An 11,390-nucleotide genomic window follows, 5' to 3' on the forward strand; every position below is an offset into this window, starting at 1 on the left:
GGCCAAAAGCCTGCAGGCCAGGGTCCCTACCAGGCCAAAACCCATCCAGCCTGAGGCTCCCTGCCAGGCTAGAAGCTGTCTGTCCGGCCTGTGGGGCCTGTTTGGTGCCTTGGTACATTTTGCTCTTGGTATCCCACCTCATGACATCCTGTGGAGCACAGAGAAGAGGAGCTACACGGCCCAGAGCACCTCACGGCCTGAGAGGGAAATACATCACGGAAGGGACGCTCTCTCTCTCTCTGCTGGCATCTTTAAAGCCGTGCACCTTCCACTGCAGAGCAGGGTTCTTGGTCTCCGGAAACCTCTCTCTGCCTCTTATTTCACTCGATTTGCTTGCCTACAATCTCAATTACACTGTATTACATTGTGTTACCTTGCATTCCCATATCATAGTTAGTGAAATTAGTTTTTCTCCTTAGATCATTGCTGCTGCTCTGTTGGTTTTCCTTGAGCCCATCTCCCATCTCCCATCTCCCTACTCCTTTCCCTTTTCCCTTCCCATTTGTTGGGGGCTGGCGGGCACACAGACCTACTGACTTCCCCACCCCAATCCCCCCCCCTGCGGACAGACTGACACAGATAACTCCATGATAGAGACGTCTGTGTTTCTGAGATTACCCCCGTTATGGTTCATACTGTGGGGTATCCTACACGCTGCCCTGTGAAAAGTTCAGCAGACCAACAGTACTTGAACTTGCCAAACCAGCATTTACATCTCTCAGCATTTGAATTGCTTTGGAAATGCTCAAGTGGAAAGTTCTCAAGACGCTGAATCATCTTTGAGATGATGGCAAGTCCACATGGTGCCCAGTGGGACCAGATGTGCTTCTGGTACATGAACTGCAGTGTAACATGGTGTGGCTGTTCATAAACGCCACAACCTGCACCGAAGAATTCCATTCTGGATCCTGGCTGCAGAAAGCAGCTGACACAGATACCGCTATTTGTTTTACTTGTTTGTTTATTACTACTGGTTGTTGTCAAACGTATGCTGGTTTCTTCTCACTTCCTACCTTTTTTTCGTGCTGTAATATTTGTGTCACCACTCCTGCAGAATCACTGGCTGGTGTCTGTGGCAAGTTGGTGTTGTGTGCCGTTGTAACTCAGACATTTGTACTTTGTGTGATCCCGTGTTTTATTGGACTTACACAACACGTTGTATCCTCCAGGTACTTTGTAACCCCTCCAACTGGGGACGGACAAGGCCAACAGATCAGGGCAACATTTGTAACCAAGCCCAACTCCTTTGCAGTGATGGGGCTGTTCTGGGGCTGCTCTAGGATGGCTCTGGGGCTACTAAGGGGCAGCTATGGGACACACACACACACCTCGGTGGGGCTGATGTTCCCCCACATGGAGCTGGTGGTGAATCTGCTCTGATCGTGGCACCTTCCAGCCCCAACCTCTGGTCAGTTCCCTTTGGATCTCACAACTCTCCTGCTTTCAGCCAGTAAGAATTGTTGAGCAGCAGCAGCTGCATTTGTGGGGCAGGGCTTAGTGTGGGTAGTGCTGTGGGGTTGGTGTGGGAGCCACGGGAGATGGAGGGTGTCCAAGAGTGTGGATTGGTCGCCCAGGCTATCCCACAATGCTGTGAATCTTGACCCATGGTGAGTGAACCGCAGCGTAATTGGCTGTGGGGCACTATGGGTTGCTACAGGGCAGTATGTTTCCATATGCACTTCTATGGGTCCCTGCTGGTCCCTGTGTGACAATGTGACATTATTGCTCCTGTATGGGTCTCTATTTGTTCCTTTTGGCTCCCCATGGTTCTTATGTGGCTCTGTAGGGCTCTATGACTCTCCATGATGTTTTTGTGATTCTCTATGGGTTTTGTGGGTTCCTGCCCCTGACAGACTGTGGGAATGGATCACCCCTGTGGCCCCACCATGGGAATTTGTCACTTGCCAAGGACAAAGAGGGGACAAAAAGGCAGAGGTGGGGCCAGGTGATAAGGAGGGCAGAAACAGCCCCATCCCTGTCCCCTTGTCTGCAGCGGAAAGTGGTGGCCATGGTGTGTAGAGCCCCATAGGGACCCAAAGAGCCCATAGCGTATAGGCAAAGTAGAAGCTTATGGTGCAGAGCTTACGGAGCAAAGCTGTGGGGGTTATGGGACAGAGTTTATCGGGCAGAGGTGGTTCTATCGGACACAGTGGGAACTGAGGGGAAAACTGGGAAATATAGGGCAGAGTCAATGTGGCATCTGTACGTAGGTTTCTCCAAAAGTAATGCCTCCTGGGTATTTCCATGGAAATGACAGCAGATGCAGTGAGTGCAATAAGGCTATTTAATAGAGCAACACAGTCACCGCCATCAGCCAGCGTGCACAGATGTGCTGATCTGGACGCTCTTCATTTTGCGGTGTGGCAGCTCTGCACGGCTCTCTGGAACATGGCATGTCTGCCACGTCACTGTCCCACTGCTGAAATGCACCACCCACCCCTCACCGCGCTCACATCCTTTGCTTGGTCTCCATCGACATCCAGCAAGCATCAATGGATGTCAGTGGGTGCCATTGTTTCCTCACGGAGGAATTCAGCTCCCCCCCTTGTCTCCATCTGCACTTCTGTGTCAGACCCCATTCTGTCAGACTGCCCCTCTGCTGCCAGTCACACGGCAACAACACAAAATGGAGCACAGCTTGGGAGCTTCAGCCTCTACTGCCACAGTTCCAGAGACCCAGAGGGAGGCCACGATGCCAGCCAAGAGCAGCAGAGGCCTCAAGGCCAGAATTTAGGTCCTAGGGCTCAGAGGCTTAGCGGCCAAGCCTTTAGGCATAGATTTCTAAAGAGCTAGGGGCTGGCCAAGATGCCTAGAGACCTAGGGTGCAGAAGGCCCAGAAGGAGATACAGAGGCTTAAAATTGGAGAGTCCAAAAAGGAGGCTTAGACACACCTGGAGGCACAGTTGCCTGCAAGCTGCCCTAGAGGCATAGAGGGAGGCCTAAAGGCTTAGAGGTTTCCCAGGAGGCTTAGAGGCCTTAAGGTAAAACAGCCTAGAGGGAGGCCAAGAGCCTGGCCAAGAGGCCTTGCAGCTTAGCAGTCTTGAGGCTAAACTGAGGCATGGAGGCCAAGGAAAAGAGCTCCTTCTATGATCGAGGGACCCATCTGGTGGACGAGGGAAAGGCTGTTGATGTGGTCTACCCAGACTTCAGCAAAGCCTTTGACACTGTCTCCCACAGCATTCTCCTCCAGAAGCTGGCAGCCCGTGCCTTGGACAGGTACACCCTTGGCTGGGTAAGGAGCTGGTACGGCCGGGCCCAGGGAGCGGTGGTGACTGGAGTTAAATCCAGCTGGTGACTGGTCACGAGTGGTGCTCCCCAGGGGTCAGTGCAGTGATTGTCCCCCTGTACTCAGCTCTGGTGAGGCCGTACCTCGAGTACTGTGTTCAGTTTTGTATCCTGCACTGCAAGAAAGACATGGAGGGCCAGGGGTGTGTTCAAAGAGGGCGACAAAGCTGGTGAAGGGTCTGGAGCACAGGCCTTATGAGGAGCATCATCAGTTGTTCCGGTGCCCTCTCGCAATTCTTTTCCCCTCCACCAGCACAAGAGCTGCCGTAAAAAGAAGCAATGACACTTCCACAGACATTTTGGGGATTTATAAGGGATAGGCCCTTGATAAAGCTTTATTGGCTGTTTTTCCCCTCTACGTTTCACTCTAGATCTTCTTGTTTGGCCTGGAGAACAGAAGGCTACAGGGTGACCTCATTGCGGCCTTCCAGTACATAAGGGGAGTTTACATACAGGAGGGGAGCCAACACTTTACAAGGGTAGATAATGGCAGGACAAGGGGAAGTGGTTTTGGGTTGAGGGAGGGGAGGTTAAGAGTGGATATCAGGGAGAAATTATTTCCAGAGAGAGTGGTGGGATACTGGAACCAGATGCCCAGAGAGGTTGTAGATGTCCCATCTCTGGAGATGCTCAAGGCCAGGTTGGATGGGGCCCTGGGCAGCCTGGTCTCGTTTTAGATATGATGCAGGTGGTATTCATGCATCTGTTTTGCAGTCTCAAATGGTGCTCTGTTTGTCCTGGGCACCCCACGCCTGCATCAGCGTGGCTAGGTTGTGCTATTCCTGAGAGGTGGGCGTTTGGTGTTCCGAGACCATGTTAACTTAATTTATGGGTGGCAGCCATCCAGATCTGTCAATGGAGGACCCCTCAGACCGGCTGGAGTCATCATGAGATGTAGATGCTGCCGGCTCCTCACGTTCATCCTGTGCTCGCCTCATCCTCTCCTTGTTAAGTCTGAATGAATCCTGAGCCAGAAATGGCCGCCTGGATGGTCTGCCTTTGATCTCTTCCTCTTGTTCATCCTTTGCTCGTCTCATCCTCTCCTTGTTAAGTTTGAATGAATCCTGAGACAGAAGTGGCGGCCTGGATGGTCTGTCTTCGGTCTCCTCCTCACGTTCCTCCTGTGCTCGCCTCATCCTCTCCTTGTGAAGTTTGAATGAATCCTTAGCGACAAATGCCAGCCTGGATGGTCTGCCTTTGGTCTCCGTGGACTGGCTGGACTCAGCCCTTGAGGAAGATGCGGAATCTTCGGTGGAAGATGGTGACTTCCTCAAGATGCCCCGAGGGTGTGAGGTCTTGGTTTTCACTTTCAACCCTGCACCCTCATGGTGGTCATTTTCAGCTTCAGAACGGAACCTGACACGCTGAGTGCTTCGTGCTTGGCCAAGTTCATCTTGGTTTCGGGCTCCTGCCTGGCCCCGCAGCTCACAGCTCACAGGCTGCTCTGGGGTTTTAGGCACTGCTTGGATCTCTGGCAGCAGTCTGAAAGGACAGAGAAAGAGGAGTCTGCCTTAGTGGGTGATGACTTCAGGGCCACATGCTGCAAGCCTGAGCCGGGACCCTTGGCTGCAATGCAGCCTTCCCACAGACAGCTCACCGGCTGGCCCATGGCTCTCCTGAGATCTGGAGGGGGCCAGCCCTGTGAGCTCGGGTCTTCCCGGCTTCCCCATGCCAGCACTCTGGGTGCTGTCTTCAGCATTGTTGGGCAGCCACAAACAGTGACCATTTGGGGTTAGGGAACGGGCTCTCGTTGGCTCAGTAAATCACCCCCATGCACATCCCAACCCAGAGCATCTGGCCTCACCTGGACTTAGAGCTCTCCTTCTGCAGGAGGTACCTTATCCGCCTTAAGTGCTCTCCATCTACACTTGTAGTGCTCAAGCACCTGACGAAGCTTGGCCGTCTAGCAGATCTCACTGGAATTAGGAAGACAGAGGAGATTCATTGTAAACCCTTTGGTTCACTCACAAGGGGTGCTCCGGCCTGTTGCCAAAACATCCAAGAGGGCCGCTCTGCTCCCCCCACTGCTGCCATCTGCACTGCCCTCAGAGCCTCCCTGAAACCATCTCTGGCCCCACTCCTCCTCTCCGCAATTCAGCTCTGTTCTGGGACTGCGTTAGCAATGTTGTCTTTGGGAAAGCAGAGCTGGGTGGTGATAATGAGCTGACAGGGTGTCTTTTGGGGACCGTGTCCTTCCACTGGGGCAGGGGTAGGGCCTAAGATCCCGACATCCTCCTGCCACAGCCGGGGATAGGAGCATGTCACACACAGCACCTTAGTTTTGGCAAGGCCTACAGTTCCTCATGAGATGAGGCTGCGCTCAGCTGGCGTGAAGCCTCAACGCAAGTCACTGCCTTTGGCTGATGGCCAGCGAGGGAATTCCCATCTCACGATGGTTGCCCGTGCCGCGGAAAGAAGTTGCAAGATGTTTTACCTCTTTTGCCCTGGGCAAGAGGTGGCAAAGTGTCCCCTTCCTTAAGTTTCCTCTCAGCAGGGAAGCTTCCTGAGGACTTGCGGCGTGGCAAGGATGGTGGTTTGGGCACCAACTCCATTTGAAACCTTTAAGAGAGGAGAAGACAGTCATTGGTGTGACGCAGTGCACCACCAGCCTGAGTTGCTCTCTGGTTGTGTGCTCACAGGCACATTTTCATGCTGCATGAAGGCCACTCCTTTCTAAAGTCTTTAGCAGGGTCAGTTGGGATAGGACAAGGGGAAACAGTCTCAAACAGAAGGAGGGAAGATTTAGATTGGAAATAAGGAAGTTTCTGGCAGAAGGCTGGTGAGGCACTGGAACATCTTGTCCAGAGACATGCTGGGTGCCCGGACAGGCGTTCAAGGTCGGGCTGGAGCACGCTCAGAGCAACCTCATCTGGCGGTAGGTAGGTGTCCCTGTTCCCTGCAGGGGAGTGGGACTAGGTGCTCTTTCAGGGTTCCTTTTGGCTCAAATGATTCTATGATTCTACAAGATATCCTCATGGGCAGGACACCCGTGGACACAAGGAACAAGCACTGCGGAATGAGAGCTGAGATGCTGCATCGAGCAGCAGCTACAGCTCCCAACATACTCACTCTGGAAAGACAACAAGGCAGCCAGAGGGTGACAGGGAGGCCACTGGTGCCACCCGGGGCATCACCATCTTCATCAGCCAGGGGGCCTGCAGGGGAGGAACAGAGAGGATGTGAGACATCCTTGTCACAGCTGAGGCACTGGGGACATGAGGAGCCTAAGCCAGGGAGAGCTGACAGCACCACAGCACTTGCACAGCCCATGCAGATGGCCAGGTCTTGGTGGGCCGTGTGTGGGCACAGCAAGGCTCACGGGACTGTCCGGTCCACAAACAAACCTACAGCTCACCTTGAGAACAGCTTTTCTGAGGTTCTCTTTCCCTGACAGCTTCTGGAGGAAGTCATAGTAGAACTTCATTTGGAAGGTCATTCCATCAATGAAGATCACTCCAATGTCCTTCAGGACAATGGCAACTTTCTCCCCAATTTTCAGGCAGCTGGATATCAGGAACACAGTGTTCTGGATGCTAGCCTGCACTATGTGCCAGCTCAGAGAGGCATCTGCGGCCACCTGGCTGCGCTTCAGGGGCTCCAGCTTCCTGTAGGCTGAAAAACGCCAGGGACGGAGTTGATACGGTTGCTGTTCCACAGCTTCTTCCCTAGAACTGCTTCTGGTGGGCATCAACCAGAACGGCCCTATACTTGGACACGCTCCTCAGAGGGAGAGGTGGAGGATGGAGGCGGTGGCCCTGTTTGCCCCCTCCATGAAGCCAGCAAAGGTTTAATCCCCCCTCCTACCTGGCAGGGACTCCCCGTGGGACTGGAGGCCGTGCATGGCTACGAGGTTTGTAGCCAGCTGAAACACGGGCCACTGCAGAGTCACGTTTGCAGTCGTGATTTCTCTGGAGATGATGTCAAAGGAGCCGAAGGTGGGAATCCAGACTCCCTGCAAGTGAAAGAAAAACAAGGTGTGGAAGGGTTATGGGCTTGCTGGAGAAAGGGCTGGCGTTGACTTTCATCGGCCCTGAGATACTACACCACCAGCACAAGTGATACTGCATTGACAGGAAGCCCGTGGGATGCCCAGAAGTGAAATGCGGGGTGAGTTCCCTGCTTTCTGTGCAGGGGAAGACTCAGAGGATCTCTAGGCTGAGCTGGACAGGGAGAGGAGGAACCTGACAGCCAACACACCTTGTGCATCAGGAGCTGCTCTTGTACATAGGCGGCCACCGCATTCCAGACGGCAACTCGCTCTGGAGGGCAAAGGAAAATCAGGTCACACTCTGCATCTGCTGCTTCCCAGCACCCCTTCTGCTGCCAGGCAGGAGTGAGGTGGCAGATAGAAAGTGTTATCTCCGTCCCAAGACTGGATTCTGCACCGCTTCCATGGGGGCTGTGGGCCCACGTACCTTCAGTGTCAATGTGTATCGGTCCAGAGGTACGCCTCACTGTGGGGCCGTCCCCACAGAAGTTCATCCTGTTCCGCCTTATACCAGCGGGTTGCTCCTTGTTGGCAGCAGCCATGCCGGAGCTCATCCTTCAGATGCGTCTGCTCTCTACCAGATGCTCCTTCAGGATGCAGGACCCAGTGCCGCGCTCCCCCTTCACACCCCTCCTGGGTGGCCGTGTCACAAACGTTGCCACAGCGCCGCTGTGACATCATGGCCAGTGCTGGACGCTGCCCATTATGACGCTGGCACAGCAGCCTGCTGCCCGCCCCGGGTGGGGGTGCTGACCCCTCTCTGCTTTCTCCCTCTCCTGTCTTTCCTCTCAGTGTAACGTTACCCATTTTCCTTTTGTAGCCGTTGCCCAAACTGATCTCCAAGGAGGCGATGTGGAAACAAGTCTTGTTCCAAAGCACTCTACCCGTCATGCTGACGACTTGATGTCAGAAAGTGCCTTCATTGTGCCTGGAAGTTGTCAGTTCCTCGTTAGGATGCTCAATAAATTACCCGGCATGGATCTTCTGTGTCACTGTTGTGAGTCCATTGCTGCTGCGACCCTACCGGGCAGGGAGTGCTTTGTCTGGGGGATCCCAGAGATTGGCTTTCCTTGAAGCCTTCCAAGGGGAAGGGGGTTGGGATCCTGTGGGGTCAAGACGGGATCTGCAGGCCCGAAGCCGGACAGCCTGAGGAGACCTGCCAGGCCAAAAGGCAGCCGGCTGGCTGGGCAGGCCCTTTTAGACCTGATCTTCCATGTCCTCTGCTTCAGAAGTTGGAGTGAGCCCCAGGCCAAAAGTGGCAGCCTGGATGGTATGTCTTGGGGCTCTGTAGACTGGCTGGACTCAGGCCTTGAGGAAGATGTCAAATCTTTGATGAAAGCTGGCCGTCTGGAAAGGGAAGCCCTACCAGGCCAAAACCCAGCCGGCAGACCCAGGGATCCCTGCCAGGACAGAACCAGCTGGCTGACCTGTGGGGGCCTTGCCAGGCCAGAAGCTGGCGGGCTGGTTACGGGGACCCTGCCAGGCCAAAAGCCATCTGGACCAGGGGCCCTGCCAGGCCAAAACTCAGCCAGGTCAAGGAGCCATACCAGGTCGAACGCCAGCCGGGTGGCTCGAGTGGGCCCAGCCAGGCCAAAAGCCAGCTGGCCGGGGAGGCCCTAAGGCAAAAGTCATCTGGTCAGATGGCTGTGGGGTGTCTGCCAAGCCAAAGGCCGGCAGGCCGTCTTCGGGATCCCTGCCAGGCCTGAAGCCTGCAGGCCTGGGAAGCCCTGCCAGGCCAAAAGCCCGCCGCCGGCCAGCAAACACTGGCAAGGTCAAAAGCTGGCTGGCCAGCTTGGGGATTCCTACCAGGCCAACATCCAGCCTGCCCGGGGCTCACTGCCAGGCAACAAAATGGCTGGCTGGCCTGCGGGGCCTGAGAGGCCAAAAGCCATCCAGGCAGTCTGGGGGGACCTTGCAAGCCTGAAGCTGGTAATCCAGTTAGGGGGGCCCTGCCAGGCTAAAAGCCAGCTGGCCGGGGAAGCCCTTCCAGGCCAAAAGCCTGCAGGCCAGGGTCCCTACCAGGCCAAAACCCATCCAGCCTGAGGCTCCCTGCCAGGCTAGAAGCTGTCTGTCCGGCCTGTGGGGCCTGTTTGGTGCCTTGGTACATTTTGCTCTTGGTATCCCACCTCATGACATCCTGTGGAGCACAGAGAAGAGGAGCTACACGGCCCAGAGCACCTTACGGCCTGAGAGGGAAATACATCACGGAAGGGACGCTCTCTCTCTCTCTGCTGGCATCTTTAAAGCCGTGCACCTTCCACTGCAGAGCAGGGTTCTTGGTCTCCGGAAACCTCTCTCTGCCTCTTATTTCACTCGATTTGCTTGCCTACAATCTCAATTACATTGTATTACATAGTGTTACCTTGCATTCCCATATCATAGTTAGTGAAATTAGTTTTTCTCCTTAGATCATTGCTGCTGCTCTGTTGGTTTTCCTTGAGCCCATCTCCCATCTCCCATCTCCCTACCCCTTTCCCTTTTCCCTTCCCATTTGTTGGGGGCTGGCGGGCACACAGACCTACTGACTTCCCCACCCCAATCCTCCCCCCGCAGACAGACTGACACAGATAACTCCATGATAGAGACGTCTGTGTTTCTGAGATTACCCCCGTTATGGTTCATACTGTGGGGTATCCTACACGCTGCCCTGTGAAAAGTTCAGCAGACCAACAGTACTTGAACTTGCCAAACCAGCATTTACATCTCTCAGCATTTGAATTGCTTTGGAAATGCTCAAGTGGAAAGTTCTCAAGACGCTGAATCATCTTTGAGATGATGGCAAGTCCACATGGTGCCCAGTGGGACCAGATGTGCTTCTGGTACATGAACTGCAGTGTAACATGGTGTGGCTGTTCATAAACGCCACAACCTGCACCGAAGAATTCCATTCTGGATCCTGGCTGCAGAAAGCAGCTGACACAGATACCGCTATTTGTTTTACTTGTTTGTTTATTACTACTGGTTGTTGTCAAACGTATGCTGGTTTCTTCTCACTTCCTACCTTTTTTTCGTGCTGTAATATTTGTGTCACCACTCCTGCAGAATCACTGGCTGGTGTCTGTGGCAAGTTGGTGTTGTGTGCCGTTGTAACTCAGACATTTGTACTTTGTGTGATCCCGTGTTTTATTGGACTTACACAACACGTTGTATCCTCCAGGTACTTTGTAACCCCTCCAACTGGGGACGGACAAGGCCAACAGATCAGGGCAACATTTGTAACCAAGCCCAACTCCTTTGCAGTGATGGGGCTGTTCTGGGGCTGCTCTAGGATGGCTCTGGGGCTACTAAGGGGCAGCTATGGGACACACACACACACCTCGGTGGGGCTGATGTTCCCCCACATGGAGCTGGTGGTGAATCTGCTCTGATCGTGGCACCTTCCAGCCCCAACCTCTGGTCAGTTCCCTTTGGATCTCACAACTCTCCTGCTTTCAGCCAGTAAGAATTGTTGAGCAGCAGCAGCTGCATTTGTGGGGCAGGGCTTAGTGTGGGTAGTGCTGTGGGGTTGGTGTGGGAGCCACGGGAGATGGAGGGTGTCCAAGAGTGTGGATTGGTCGCCCAGGCTATCCCACAATGCTGTGAATCTTGACCCATGGTGAGTGAACCGCAGCGTAATTGGCTGTGGGGCACTATGGGTTGCTACAGGGCAGTATGTTTCCATATGCACTTCTATGGGTCCCTGCTGGTCCCTGTGTGACAATGTGACATTATTGCTCCTGTATGGGTCTCTATTTGTTCCTTTTGGCTCCCCATGGTTCTTATGTGGCTCTGTAGGGCTCTATGACTCTCCATGATGTTTTTGTGATTCTCTATGGGTTTTGTGGGTTCCTGCCCCTGACAGACTGTGGGAATGGATCACCCCTGTGGCCCCACCATGGGAATTTGTCACTTGCCAAGGACAAAGAGGGGACAAAAAGGCAGAGGTGGGGCCAGGTGATAAGGAGGGCAGAAACAGCCCCATCCCTGTCCCCTTGTCTGCAGCGGAAAGTGGTGGCCATGGTGTGTAGAGCCCCATAGGGACCCAAAGAGCCCATAGCGTATAGGCAAAGTAGAAGCTTATGGTGCAGAGCTTACGGAGCAAAGCTGTGGGGGTTATGGGACAGAGCTGATCAGGCAG

The 11,390-nt window shown here is 54.1% G+C and overlaps 2 protein-coding genes across 3 annotated transcripts; both read right to left on the reverse strand.

Moving 5' to 3' along the window:
• Positions 1–3,582: 3,582 nt before the first annotated feature.
• Positions 3,583–6,096, reverse strand: LOC146761243 (uncharacterized). Its single transcript, XM_085542344.1, has 4 exons — positions 6,074–6,096; positions 5,720–5,844; positions 5,090–5,201; positions 3,583–4,767 (listed from the first exon to the last, which is right to left on the reverse strand). The coding sequence occupies exons 1-4, from the start codon at positions 6,094–6,096 to the stop codon at positions 4,107–4,109; spliced, it is 921 nt and encodes a 306-aa protein (XP_085398470.1). The 3' UTR covers positions 3,583–4,106.
• Positions 5,726–8,918, reverse strand: LOC146761244 (coiled-coil domain-containing protein 81-like). Of its 2 annotated transcripts, XM_085542601.1 has the most exons (4): positions 7,483–8,918; positions 7,090–7,237; positions 6,641–6,897; positions 5,726–6,440 (listed from the first exon to the last, which is right to left on the reverse strand). In XM_085542601.1, the coding sequence occupies exons 1-4, from the start codon at positions 7,825–7,827 to the stop codon at positions 6,351–6,353; spliced, it is 840 nt and encodes a 279-aa protein (XP_085398727.1). In that variant the 5' UTR covers positions 7,828–8,918; the 3' UTR covers positions 5,726–6,350. The 2 variants fall into 2 exon arrangements, with proteins under 2 accessions (XP_085398727.1, XP_085398725.1); XM_085542599.1 differs by lacking the exon at positions 5,726–6,440 and having other exon boundaries at positions 6,447–6,897.
• Positions 8,919–11,390: the final 2,472 nt, after the last annotated feature.

Source organism: Coturnix japonica, chromosome 3 (assembly GCF_054131305.1).
Source record: "Coturnix japonica strain WE chromosome 3, WE-NBRP24, whole genome shotgun sequence".
Classification (NCBI taxonomy): domain Eukaryota; kingdom Metazoa; phylum Chordata; class Aves; order Galliformes; family Phasianidae; genus Coturnix; species Coturnix japonica.

Coding starts and splice junctions, on each gene's coding strand:
- LOC146761243 (XM_085542344.1), bottom strand. CDS start 6,096: ATGTCTCTGGACAAGATGTTCCA. Junction 5,202..5,719: donor TCTTGCCCAGGGCAAAAGAG/GTAAAACATCTT, acceptor TCCTAATTCCAG/TGAGATCTGCTAGACGGCCA. Junction 4,768..5,089: donor AAGGAGAGCTCTAAGTCCAG/GTGAGGCCAGAT, acceptor CTGTCCTTTCAG/ACTGCTGCCAGAGATCCAAG.
- LOC146761244 (XM_085542599.1), bottom strand. CDS start 7,827: ATGAGCTCCGGCATGGCTGCTGCCAACAAGGAGCAACCCGCTGGTATA. Junction 7,238..7,482: donor AGCAGCTCCTGATGCACAAG/GTGTGTTGGCTG, acceptor TTTCACTTGCAG/GGAGTCTGGATTCCCACCTT. Junction 6,898..7,089: donor CCACGGGGAGTCCCTGCCAG/GTAGGAGGGGGG, acceptor GGCGTTTTTCAG/CCTACAGGAAGCTGGAGCCC.